The following is a 13,923-nucleotide window of genomic DNA, read 5'->3' as shown; positions in this document are numbered from 1 at the left end:
TTAAAAAAAAAATTATTCTTAATTCTTTCATAACCCTTCAATTTAACCCTAGATTTCATCTAATCCAAAGTCAATTAAGACCAATCACGAGAAAATAACGTAAGTAAAAAGAATGAAACAAATTGTCCAACCAGATTAGCTCATTGTAATCATGTTTATTATCAGTTGTAAATTTCACGAGTTAACAAATGTCAATACAACATGTCACCATCTTTTCATTTCAGTTTCTAAATTATTTATTTATTTATTTAATCCTTGAACAATTTATTATTTCATATTTTAAACTTTATTAGACAAAAGTTGAAACGACCACAGCTTCATAATGAACCATATAACCATTTGAACGAGGGGATTAATTTGTTTTTTAGCTTGTTAGATCGACAAGCCATACACAACCACACTAATTTTATTTTTTTTGTATTTATTAACGAATATGGTGGTAGATTAATTTTATTTGGCACAGGCATCAAGTTTTCAATTTGTATTTTAGATTTTTTATTATCATATGCATAAAAAACTAACAGCAGGCACATATTTTTTCACATAATAATTGACTTATGATCTGCATGAAGAGGAGAGCATGGTTGCTACCTTCTTAGCTAATCCATCCACATACTTTGAGTGTGTTTGGTAGTGTGGTTACGGGTGCTTTTCAAATAATTTTTCATATCAAAATGCATGCCAATAATATTTTTTTATTTTTTAAAAATTATTTTTGACATCAACACATCAAATCGATCTAAAACATATAAATTATATTAAATTTTAATAAAAAAAAATTTAAAATTTTTTAGAAATGCAGCCGGCTGCGTTTCCAAACGGGACGTTTATCCTGCAAGAAAATATACGATAAATTCGTCTTGGTTGTTCGTGCAAATGATAAGAGTGCATTAAATGATTGAATGGATTGGAACGCAGGACGAACATGTCGGTAGGTACAAGATCATGATGATATTGGTCCCCTGCAACATCTCCATTGCTTCCATCAATTATTCTGCCTCCCTTCACCAAAATAGGAAAAATGAGGGAAATTTAAAAAAGAAAGAGAATGGTCTCTATTCAGCGGACAAATTAGCACAATAAACATAAAAGACTGACGGAATAATATCATATGAAAAATATTTAGTGAAATAATATGTTTTTATTTTATTGTATTTTAGAAACATAATATTTATTAAATATTATTATTTCTAAACATCACAAAGATAGTGTTTATTTTTTAAAATAACAATATTTAATAAATATCGCACTTCTGAAGCATGATAAAGTGAAAGTTTAATCTTCTGACGTAACTAATTAGCTGGTTCATAATGGTCAGTAAAATCAATCAATTAATTTTAAAAATAACAGGAAAAATTTTAAGATTATCAAAATTAGAAGGCCTCAACAAAGTTTTTAATATTTAAAGATTTTATGGTCTACATAACGATGCAATAGCTATTATATAAAAAACTGTTTTAGAAATTTTTGTAAAAATTTTACCACTCAAAATCATTCATTATCAGAACCCTGATTATATCCATACTGTTATGACATTCTTAAACTCTTTCAAGGCCTATGCACACCAAAATTGTATCGCTACTTGTAGAAGAAGACATCAGACTTTGGGTGGTGAGATTTCTTCATGCATGGCAGACAACTACATCAACTTTTCAAAAAGCAATATAATTGCTTTACAAAATTTAAAGATGGCTTCCTTAAATTGCTCTATAAAAAGGGACTCCTCTCCAGTATTCTTGGCAAAACTTTGAAATGGAATTTCTCTCTAGAAGAAAATCTCTCTACACAATCCTTTGTAAAAAAAACCAATTACAAGATCCTTATGTAACCATATAAAAAATTATCTATACTCATATCTCTTATATCCATTTTCAATACAAATTGAAGTAACATTTCTTCAAATCTTATTTATTACTATTGCTATTGTTGTTTAAATTTTGCATTTACATTTTTTTTATTTATATTTTGCAAATTATGAGTATGCTAAATACTTGTTAGAGGATTTCGTCATTAATTGTTGAAACCTACCTCTTCATTTATATCAGAAAGTTAAGTTATTTCTATTGTTATAACATTGTTTTCTATTTGTGTTATATATATATATATATATAATTAAAGTGATGGTTTTGATTTTTTTTTTTAAATCAAACCGAGTTGATAAGATAATGGTTGTTCTATTAGATGGATTGAGTCCAACTAAATCAACTCTCACCTTTTGAAACTCAGTAAGGATCAATTCCCAGTCGGCAGGTATTATTGTTGGAAGATGTTTCTGACAATCTAGGATGAAAGATTACCACTGTGAGGTACAGAAAAGGAGAGTTTTTCTCACCTGAATTGCGGGTATAAACATCCCGGTTATTCTTACATTTACCATCAACCTGCAAAAATGCAAGAGAAAAGGAAAACTTACTGGCAAAGCTCTACTGTAATCTGTAATGACATGCCTATGGAATCTGAGAAACAAACCTGTAGCAGAAAGAGGACAGGAGAGTAGCAGAAGAAACCAAATCTGATAAGCAGAGGAAGCAGGCCCAAAGAGGAAGTTGGAAGGAAATAGAGAGGGATCTAAGCCCTCTTTAGGGGTTTCTAGATGAGAAGATATCAAGGTAGGTATCAAGATCAGCTCTAATACAAATAAAGTTTAAAAGAATATTCAAAGAATTCCAATGGCAGGTAAGTTCACTACCTCTGGCAGGCTTTGTCAAGACAAAGTTAAAAAGGTTGTAGTGTTCTTGTAGATTCAGCTGATGTAATGAAGATCTGTATTTCTGCCAAGGCTAAGCCCATAAAGTAGAAGAAAATTGTGTGGACAGGAGAAAAGATAATTCTTCAGAGCATGAATAACAAGTATCGTGGGACTTTTTTTATGTGATTTTGACTACCAATTTTATATTCAAAAGCAATGATTTTTATGTGAACAGTGATCAATTTGGACCACCCTCACCAGCATCCCTGTCAAGTATTTGGAATCATTCATGTGCTGCGGATTTTTTGGCTTTGACAGTATCTGCTGTGAGCTTCATGCAAATCCCACAAGTGCAAGAATTTTTGGTTCTATATAATTTCAGCATCCCCATTTTGAGGGTAAGGTCACTGTAGTGGCCAAAGGAGATGAAAGTTGGAAGACACATATCCAGGTATTATTATTGTCTATCCCTGATCACTCCACAGAAAAGCATGATGTCCATACTAAAAACAGGATGCAGTGAAGTATAATTTCAGAAGAAAAGGAACACAGCCTGATCAATTTATTACGTTTCAACATATAAGATGGATGCCATTCAAAACTATTCACATTACACCCATCAGATGATTACATCTTTTGTCACAAAATGTTACAATTTGATAGCAATTAAAAACAGAAAGAAAATGCCCCTGAAAAATCACCAAATTTTTACAAACTGCGCCACAAAACCTTGACAGGGCGACATCGAATTCTTCGTGCAATATCTAGTGAAGCCAAACCCAATTAGCATTCAACCTGGATGTGAACTCCTACCATTCTTGATTGTGCTCAGGTGCTAGTTCTGACAGCCTTGTAGTTAGCAATGTAATCTTTGTACCAAGTTGCCGATAGTTTTCGAGTTCTCTTGAGAGTGGAAAAATCGACATGGTAAAGCCCAAACCTTATGGTATATCCAGATGTCCACTCAAAATTGTCAAGCAATGACCATGCAAAGTACCCTCGAACATCTGCTCCTTTCCTGAAATACATTAGTTAGACCTTAACATTTTAAATGGCGTCTCTTTTTTAAGACAAATCTGAGAGACAATTCAAGATATCAAGGACAGCTAGAGGCTCAAATCAAGTATGTTACTACCTCACAGCCGTTTCCAGGGCATCTAAATAGCTGCTCATGTACTCCACTCTCTGCACATCTTTCAATACAGCTTTAGTTGTGACATTGACGTTTTCCTCCTCACAATACCCTACAAGAATGACATTATGCAAGAAGCTCAGAAAGACAGAAGAAACCATAGGTCTTTAGGAACCTTACAACATGGTTGACCCTGACCGTTTTCTGTAATGTACATCGGTATGTTGTTGTATCTGTCTTTAAAATAGGTCACTAATTTTTCCATTCCTTGAGGATAAACATGTAGCCAGTCAAGTGCGGTCTGCATAAGTAAGAAGCTAAAGTTATCTTCCAAAGATTAGGAGAAGGCAAGTAAGTTGTAGTTATGCAGATAAGCAGAGGTTACATACAGGTTGACCAATGAAGAAACCATCCTTCTGTGCAGTCCTCAAATAGAGACCTTCTGTCTTGGAAACTCCTGGTCCTTGTTCACATGTAGAAAACATGCAGTCCTTCACATAGAAACTAGTATATTGATTGATGCCAATAAAGTCCACTCCACTCTTCAGCTTCTCCAGTTCATACTTTGAAAATACAGGTAAATCAGATCCTAGAATTTCATGCATTTCTGTTGGATATTTCCCAAGTACAATTGGGTCCAAGAACCTGCTCAACATGTTAGGATAGCATCAAAGATTAGCTCTACAGTGTATATAGGGAGTTCTACAACCATCAAAATATCAACAGGACTTGAGATTTCATTGTTCTGACGGAAAATGAGAAATAGAGATGCTTGCCAGTTCATATAGAAAGCGTTAGCTCTCTCGACTGCTAGTTTGTCTTCCAAAGAATCACTGACGGGTTCATGCCATATGGCATTCATAACAATTCCAATACTTCCACCTTTTTTCTGAACATTAAATGAAAGAATAAAACTTTAATTGATGTTTACAAAATCAAAACCTCTATTTTCTGGGTCCTTGTTTACTCATGTATTAATGAGTTTCGGATATGTAACAACAACAATTTTCCTTGGACAGAAATGGTGTTAGGAGTTGGGGGAGATCAACTGAAGTACCTGGTATTTAGTTCTGTAAACATTGACTGCAGCTGCATGGGATAGGATCATGTTATGTGCAGCAATAAAAGGCTCTCTCTCTGAATCTCCACTGCTACAGTATCCAAATGTCCCAGAGCAGCGAGATGGTGGGAAAATTCCGGATCTGTAACCTCGAATTGCTGCAACATTGGGCTCATTGAATGTGGTCCAGTATTTCACTCTGTCTCCAAAGGATTTGAAACATATATCTGCATAATATTTGAAATCCTCCCTGAAACATTGAATTCACACCATGGCAAAACAAATGATAAGCAGATAGCATAACAATATTGCAGGACTGCAAGGAGATCAAAGAATCAGCTACTTGCTGTATTTCAGGACTCAGCCAAGCTCCATATCTGTCTTCAAGTTCCTGAGGAATGTCATAGTGAGTCAAAGTCACAAATGGTTGGATACCTGAAATCAGAAGAAGTAAATACAAGAATAAAAAGGTGATCATTCTCGCACAAACCAGAGCTTCTTAATACTTATTACGTAAAAGTGATTCTGACAATAAATATATTTTTCTTGTCTCGCTTTCTGGGTTGGTTTTTCAGACTACGATCACATTGTGACAGTTTTGCAGATGCCGGAAGTACTTTGACCAGATGAAATGGTATATACCTCTACGCAGAAGCTCGTTGATGAACTTGTTATAATGATTGATTCCAGCCCTATTCGCAGTTCCAAATCTTCCCTCTGGTTCAAAGTTAAGGTGAGAATTAGAGAAGAAATCAACAAATTAAAAACCTTCTACAGAAACTGAAAACTCACTTGGTAGGATTCTTGCCCATGATATGGAGAAACGATAGCTATTGACTCCAATATACTCCATGAGATCCAGATCTTCCTGTTTTCATCAGGTCATAACAGAACAAATTCATCATTACCATCTCCATGCATGATGGATTCATTTTGTTCATTTTCATCTGCTCAAAACAATTGTCAAATCACAGCAATTCAGACATCCAAATGTTAGCATGATCAGTTTCCTCCCGTCATTTGATTTCCACTGGCGAAGAATCATGGGGCATCCGGACCCTTTAAACAGTGAGTCATGTTAGAGAGTAGAAACACATAGTTACGGCACTAGAACAATTTGTGGCTTATGCTGAACTTCAAAGAAACACACCATGGTGTGGAGGAAACAAGCATGGTCTAGACCATACAGTGACATTTGGGGTGCATAATCTTCTTGTCCAATCATATATTACCATCCAAATCATGGAGGGGGTCATATCCATGGAAGCTGCCAAAATGTTGCACTTTTTTTTCAAATTGACATGTTAACCACAAGAATGATTGCATACTCAGCATGTCAGCACACAAAACACAGCTGCCACACGCCAAAGCATGATTATATATGTAATGAGTTCAAATCTTCATAGAAATTGCCTTGTTTAAGATTGTCAATCTAAGCCCACCATAATAGTTCATAATTAGTAGACTTTAAGATTTCTCCACAAATTCATATACTGTGTGAGAACTATGAAAGAAGTTGTGTCCACCTTCCACCAATGGAAACTTACTACTTCTGTTTCAGATAGAGAGTTGTGGTTATGTAAAAGGGTTCCTCAGAAATGGATAGACAAGTTTCCATATTTCATAATTGCAGAACATGGGCAGAACAGAAAAAAGCTGCTGTAAAGCTTCCTAGCATCTATCAGAATTTATTGTTTTGAAAGTTAAAAGGATAAATGAAGCACCGGATATCGATGGTAATGATCAACAGCAATATCTCCATTAGTTCCATCCATGATGGTACCTGAAACAAATTCCAAAATCAAATCTAATTTAAAAAAAGGGAGGGGGGGGACTGAAGCTCTAAAACCTATTAATTACCAGGCTTATGAGTAAAAACATCCCAGTTGCTGAGGCCTTTGCCATGACTCAAGTAAGCTCCTTCAAACTGTGCAAAGGTGAAATAGAACAGAATGATATAAAAACACTTCAAAATACTCCCATGTATAGGAGAGAAATGGAGGCAACAAAACCTGATAAGAAGAAGAGGCAGTTCCAAAGAGAAAATTGCTTGGAAATGCTGAATTATCTGAACTCCCCTTGAGAAATATAGGATTGCAAGACACCATAAGCACTAGGAACCATAAGTCAAGCACAATGAAAGCATAACACCCTAACAAAAACTCCATAACACAACTCGGCAAAGAAAATAAAAGATATATATCAGAAATGTGAATTCCGTAAGGATTCAAACGAATAAACAAAGGAATTTATAGGACCCTTGAGACATCAATAGTGACCTGATACTATCAGCCAAAAGGGAATTACCTCCCTGCCATGTAAGCTATGTAGGGTTGGGCTAAAATACAAGTGAATCATGGCAAAAAATCAAGCTAAATAAATTATGTATAGCTAAAATCAAGCCGGGTTATAGCTATAAGAACATTGTTTCCTTGATATTATACAATAATGCAGACTTCATGTTCACTTGATGTGACAGATTTAAAAGTCATATTGATAACGATGGAATGCTACGTCAGGATATTGAATCATTGTATATATTAGTGTTGCTGGACAGGGAAAAAAAAACAGAAGAAATAAAAATATATTTAATTAAAAAAATGATTTCAAGATTAAAAAAGTATTTTTTAAAATACAATTTCTGTCGCACCACCAAAAGGCGCTAGAGATGTCTCCATCTTCTATCATAACCCATCGCTGCCGCGATCATGTAAGCAATAATGCATTGGATCCACCGAAATAGCTTTGCCAATGGCCTTTAATTACGAGAAGGTTCATGAGCATGAAAATATGACTACTGTGGTTAATCATGTGTTTAAGAGGTTAATTTGGATTGATTTAAATTTTTTTTTATCATTTTTTTTTTTTTTTTTTTTAATCACTTCTTAATCACTCTAGTGGATGCGAAGCTTATAGGCAAAGGAACCATCTGACTGTTATCATAATTAGTCCTTCTATGTTTGAAAATTTATAAATTAATCCCTTGTATTTGTTGACTATTATCTCATTTGTTTTTTTTTAATCCCAAATATATACCCATTGACCATTTAAGAGAAAAGAACATAATGGAAGATCAAAGAAAAACAAACCATTTTTTTTTAAGAACACAATGGTTGACAAGAATCAATCAAGAGACTAGCTCATGAATATACACTAATCTCATCATTCAAGTTGTAGATTTAATATGTTAATTTATGTTAACTCTGATCATTGTTTTTTAATTATTTTTTTAATTTTATTTTTTAATATTTAATTAGTTAAAATTGAGTTTAGTAATTTTTTTTATTATCACATCTTAAATTATTAAAACTCAAAAGTTTATCATGAATGGCTATAGCGGTGCCGAGCTTTAAGGCAAAGGAACCATTCGACCGTTATCATAACTTGGTCCTTCTATGTTTGAAACGAACATCAAAGAAAAACCAACAATTTTTTTTTTTAAGAATATGTTCAACAACAATCAATCAAGAGACTAACTCATGAAGAGGCTAGATTACAGGTTTCCAAACATGAAGGACTAAGTCATAACATCATTCAAAATAGAGGGACTAAAGAAGCAATTCACTCTTGTCTCTTCTGAATCTGAAGTCCACTTGACAACGAGTTAAGAACCCTAGCTAATCATATCTTCAGACAGCCAAGTGAAGCCTAGCTGAACGTTCACAGATGCAATGATAGGAGGGTGGGGCGGGACTGGACTGGACTGGACTGGACTGGGACCCCTAGCAGAAAATACCTAAAATAGCCTGTGGAGTTCCACCAACCACACAGATTTGCACTCTATCATGGCAGGCAATGCTCCAACGAAATTTTATTGTGGTGGCCTGTGATGTTTCCCCCTTCGTACAAGTCGGAACCACCTAGCCCCAGCCTACTAACTAGGATAGGGTATTGATTGTTTTTGTATTTTAAAAAAAATTTAAAAAATATTATTTATTTTGTTTTAAATTAATATTTTTTGGTTGTTTTTTTAAATATTATTTATTTATTTTTTTAAACAGTCGGTAAGGATGGGGAGCACAAGTGTCTAGGTGTGGGAATTTATGATGGTTGTTATAACATGTTTATTTGCCGACATTTTGTTATTAATTTTAAAGTTGGATTTTTATAATATTTATAAACTTATTTTATTAAAATTTTTATAATAATAATAATAAAAAATTTATCATCGAAGCTCTGGTATATCATTTCTTCTTTCTCTTTTCTTTTTTTTTAATGCCATTTTTTTTCTAACAATTGAATTCTTTTTTTTTTTATCATATCATGACCCATTAATTCTTAAAAATATGCAAATTGACTTTTGTATATATAAATTATAAAGAAAACATGCATATGAAATAAAATAAAAATTGTTGTAGAGGTAGCACCTTCACACACATGATACCTTTACCTTGCACAATTGATTGAATCATATCTATCACTTTCAATAAGGTCAAATCAACCGTCTACTTCAATTTAAAGGCACATAAGAATCTCAAGGCACACAAGAATCTTGGATCCAATTACGACTATTTTGAGCACGCGTTGCCTTTGCATTTTGTCAAATCACATCAACTGCTTTTAATAAGTTTATATCTTTCTGTAATTTTTATTTATTTATTTATTTATAAATTATTTCAATATTTTTTTTAAATAAAAATATAATTTTTTTAAAAAAACAACTGTTATCATAATACTAAATAAATTTTAATTAAATATTTATTTTTATAACTGTTTTTGCTTTTAGCAATAGAACGTATATTTATTTGTGATTGCTTTTATTCTTAATGGTGATGCTTATCATATTTGAAAATGTGGTTATCATGTTTGAGAATATAATTATGTAGTATTTTAAAATATTTTTTATTTATAAATATATTAAAATAATATTTTTTTATTTTTAAAAAAATATTATTAAATCATCATATCAAAATGATTTTAAAACATTAAAAAATATTAATTTTAAAAAAATAAAAATAAATTAATTTTTTTTTAAATCAAACAGGTTAGCAAAAAAAAAAAAAAACACAACGGTAAAAGCATAAATTTATGCTTTGCTGCAGAGGGTTGGCCCCTGTAACAAACACATAAGCAGAAGAAAAAATACACACCCTCAAAGTAAATGATAATGCAACCTAAGTTTCCGAATATGTTTTAAAAATATATTAGAGTTTAAAGAATATTAAATATTTTAATATATTGATAAATAAAAAATTCTAAAAACAAATCAAGGGTTTAATTCAAGCAAAAGTAAAAGTAAAAGGACCATGCATGATTTTTAGCCCTTCTACCTGAATACAAAAGGTGAAACATATCAAAAATAAAGAAATTGCTTTCATTATTATAATTCTGCTTCAAAACATTAAATTCTTTTATTCTTATACACTACAAGGCATTTTCTTCCGTAGAAAGTGAAAAGAGGAAAGGAAACTGTTATCTACTCAAGTCACAACTATTCCAAGTTCAAGCAAGCATTATCTCTCTGTTCTCTAACACCACAGTCCTAGTCTGTCTCGGCAAAGATAATCCTCTTGTTCACAGGATACACAAAAATTTTGTCTGTCAAAAGCATTGCCCAAGATTCCAGCCAAGCCTGCATCTTCATTTTTAACTCTCGTATCATCTGAAGTTTAAATCTTGGACCACTTCCTCTCACTGTTTTGCCTGCTCAGAAATATATCAGAACGTTGTTAGAGGTTTTCATGGTATCCACAATCTAACTTCAAGAATTAATATAATACCTTTAAAACTAAAGAAAGGAAGACCAGTGACACTTCAAAATCAATATGGTGTTCATTTTACCTGAAAATCTAATCTGACTTCAACCATGTAATCATTTTATATGCACACCAATCTTTTGTAGTCAATTTCTTGATCATAGAGTTGATTGTATGATCAATCTCTCAACAAAAGAAGTAACAAGGGAATGAGAAAGAAGCATGCTCAATTTGGTTTGTTTCCCTATTCCTTAATGGCCCTAAAGAAGATCGAAAGGCTACCTACGGTGATTTTGTCTCCATGCAAACAAGTTGGATAAGAAAAACACATGCATGAAGCAAATTTGCCCAAGTAAGACATCTGGTCCCACAAAAATCTGTATGACCAATCTAACTTAAATTGCATGGAGATGGGAATATACCTGTGAATAAAGGAAGGTGCCAAGAATTGCAATGGCAGCTCCAAGGGCATTGACTGGTTGAACAGGAGTGTGGAAGATGATGATGGAGGAGACTATGACGGATATCCGTTTCATCGTGTTTCCAATGCTAAATGTCAATGGAGAGATTTGATCCAGAGACATGTATGAAACTTGATTGTATAGGTGATAGAAAATGCTTTGCGCCGCCACCCACCTGTTTCAATTCAGAGCCGCAGAAATTATAATTAGCAAAATGTCAGTAAATTGTTCTCGATTTTGCAATAGATTAGTGCCACTAAAGAAACCATCACATCAAGCTTGCTACTTCAGTTCTTCAAAACAAACTGGAAAGGGGAAATGAACATGCCCTCTGAGAAAAGTGTAAGAAAATGAAAGGAGATTTTAGATGTTAAATCTCTGGTAATAAGAAAACACTACAATATCCAAGCGAAAATATTTGCAGACACAATCTTAGAAACTTATCAATGTCTTCAAGTAACATGCCAGTCACTGTCACCAACCAAAATCAAAGCTAATCTTTACTATATACTAAAAATAAAAATAAAAGATAGTAAAAAGAAATCAAAGCTAGTCTTTTCTATCTATTATCAGATATCAAATAACTTTTTTACAGCTATTGTAAATATCACATGTAAATACTCAATATACTTAGCATATCTGCCTTTTACATTCAATGTGTTTTGCCTGCATAAAAAAAGACAAGCAAGTATGGTGGCAAAGAAAAACTTGACATGTTCATGAAAGTTATAGGCAATTGTAGTTACCAAACAAAATTGGGTCCAATTTGAGCAAGAGCATTTTGCCAGCCAGCAGCCCACATTTGAGGCCCTTCTACCACAATTGCGAATGGAGTGAGTATCAACAGAGACAACATAGACAAACAAGCATAGTAGTTCATTCCACTAACAGACTTCCCACTCATCCCCTTCTTCGAGAATATGTTCCGAAACACAAATGCCAAATTCGATATCATAGCCCCCATAAAACCTGAAAAATATAGCAGCATAATTTAGAACTCGACCACTAAAACCCATAAAAGTTTCCAGTTATTCAACAAAATATAGCTCTATATTGTTATTAAAATCGTATAACCTGAGAAGTGATCTTACCGGTCATGTTGAAATTGAGCTCAGTAGCAGCTGATAGAGCACAGCCTCCAATAATTGGTAGTAGAGACAAATAAACTGGCAGGGGGAATGTCTCACCAAGCAGAAACTTTGAAACCAAGACACTGAAAGCAGGCTCGCCACTCTTGATTATGTGAGTGAATGAGACTGCAACTTTAGACATGCTCACAGTTGCAGCCACATGCCCAACTGTATGTGCCACAGCAACCTAAACACCAAACTCATAAATCAGCATTTCATAAAACCAAATTCAAACATTTCTCGCCCAAAATTTTTGCTCTGCTATATGAAAGACTGAATCTTGCGTCAACTAAGACGGTTTTATGATCATATCTTCAACAATTTCAATGTTTCCATGTTCCAAAATAACACAAAATTCACTAACCAAATTCAAACTTCTCATCTTTTCCTCCACATTCTCAGCAACCAAAAAGGACTTGAATACATTAAGACTGAAATTTTATGCAGCGTATGTTTTCATGTCCCAAAAATAACAAAATTCACTAACCAAACTCGAATTTCTAATCTTTTCTACAAATTCTCAAAACCAAGCAAACAAAACCCATAAAAAACAAAGGGCATAAAAGACTTACAGGGAACAGAGTCTTCCAAAACTCAAAATCAGTCTTAGGAGCATCAGCAATCCTTGTAGCCCAAGAAATCAGCATCATAAGAGACCCACAAGCAAGTGAGAGTGTAGAAGTAAGCCAAGGGTAAGGAAAAGCATTCAGGACCTTCTTGTTATAAATATTGAAAACCACATTCAAAGCCCACCAAGTAGCAAAATATAACCCAATTTTAATCTTTTGAGTTGCATGCTCATCTGATAACTCAATGTTAATATCTAGTGGCCTTGACCTATCAGCCTCATATGCATTACAAACTGTAACAGGCTTTTCTTGCTGGGTTTTTCTTGAAAATGAGAAACTCTCAATTGAAGAAATGTGAAGTGGTTTTTGTGAAATCTTATCAAAGCTCAGGCCTTTTTGTGAGTTTTGGATAACGGGCAGTGGAGAAAATTTCAAAGCACTGAAAGATGAATGCTTTCTTGGTATAGGATTAGTCAAAGAAGTGAAAGCTAATTTTGATTGGTTTAATGAAGACATCATTGTGTTATTCATGTTTCAAGACTTATAGCAAGAGGGTTGTGTTTTCAAATGCAAAAGGGTCTTCAAAGAAAACACTAAAAAAAAAAAAAAAAACAAGAACTTTGTTGTCTAATCGAAACAAAACCCAAGAATATATATGTTTTTTGGGTTGTGTTTTTTGCTAACCTCGGAATCTCAGAATATGAGCTTTGTTTTAGTGTTCAAGCGGATCCATTGAGGAAGGGAAGAGGAGAGGAGGTTTATATAGGAGGGAAGTGAAGAAGGAGCAATGCAAGGAAGGACACAGAGTGGTGACAGCTGTTTGATATTTTGGTATTACTTGAAGATACTTTGATTTGTTGTGTCTTTTCATGCTCTCCAAGTTGCTACTACTTTGTGCAAACCAGAGACACCAATGCTGTGAAAAGGAGAGTTATTTTATATATATATATATATATATATATATATATATATAATGAATTATGCAAAGAAGGTATTTATATTATAAATGGTATTATATCATAAAAAATATGGCTAATTTTTTTATTGCATGTGTTTGTTGATTAGAGAATGTTTGGGAACTTCCTCAAAAATTCATTTTTTTTTGTTAAAAATTAAATTTTTTTGTGTTTTGAATCGTTTTGATATGCTGATATCAAAAATAATTTTTAAAAAATAAAAAAAATAT

General features: G+C 33.3%; 2 protein-coding genes and 1 long non-coding RNA gene across 4 annotated transcripts; all 3 read right to left on the bottom strand.

Annotated features, from left to right (window-relative positions):
• Positions 1-675: 675 nt before the first annotated feature.
• On the bottom strand, positions 676-2,868 carry LOC133698873 (uncharacterized). Of its 2 annotated transcripts, XR_009843205.1 has the most exons (4): positions 2,508-2,868; positions 2,333-2,381; positions 926-1,002; positions 676-832 (listed from the first exon to the last, which is right to left on the bottom strand). It is a non-coding gene; the product is annotated as an uncharacterized LOC133698873 (long non-coding RNA). The 2 variants fall into 2 exon arrangements; XR_009843204.1 differs by having other exon boundaries at positions 676-1,002.
• A 351-nt stretch (positions 2,869-3,219) lies between these two features.
• LOC133698872 (beta-glucosidase 47-like) lies at positions 3,220-7,364 on the bottom strand. The gene is made up of 12 exons (XM_062121971.1): positions 6,894-7,364; positions 6,742-6,808; positions 6,606-6,664; positions 5,674-5,749; positions 5,524-5,598; positions 5,225-5,316; positions 4,879-5,127; positions 4,598-4,710; positions 4,211-4,466; positions 4,020-4,122; positions 3,825-3,933; positions 3,220-3,707 (listed from the first exon to the last, which is right to left on the bottom strand). Exons 1-12 carry the CDS (start codon positions 7,047-7,049, stop codon positions 3,518-3,520), a joined length of 1,545 nt encoding a protein of 514 aa, XP_061977955.1. The 5' UTR covers positions 7,050-7,364; the 3' UTR covers positions 3,220-3,517.
• A 2,808-nt stretch (positions 7,365-10,172) lies between these two features.
• Positions 10,173-13,486, bottom strand: LOC133699860 (glucose-6-phosphate/phosphate translocator 2, chloroplastic). Its single transcript, XM_062123360.1, has 5 exons — positions 12,741-13,486; positions 12,130-12,355; positions 11,785-12,007; positions 11,000-11,213; positions 10,173-10,524 (listed from the first exon to the last, which is right to left on the bottom strand). The coding sequence occupies exons 1-5, from the start codon at positions 13,266-13,268 to the stop codon at positions 10,513-10,515; spliced, it is 1,203 nt and encodes a 400-aa protein (XP_061979344.1). The 5' UTR covers positions 13,269-13,486; the 3' UTR covers positions 10,173-10,512.
• Between the last annotated feature and the right edge of the window lie 437 nt (positions 13,487-13,923).

This window comes from Populus nigra, chromosome 7 (assembly GCF_951802175.1).
Source record: "Populus nigra chromosome 7, ddPopNigr1.1, whole genome shotgun sequence".
NCBI classification, from domain to species: Eukaryota; Viridiplantae; Streptophyta; class Magnoliopsida; order Malpighiales; family Salicaceae; genus Populus; species Populus nigra.
The sequence above is the reverse complement of the archived record's forward strand: the minus strand, read 5'-3'. Positions and strand labels throughout refer to the sequence as shown.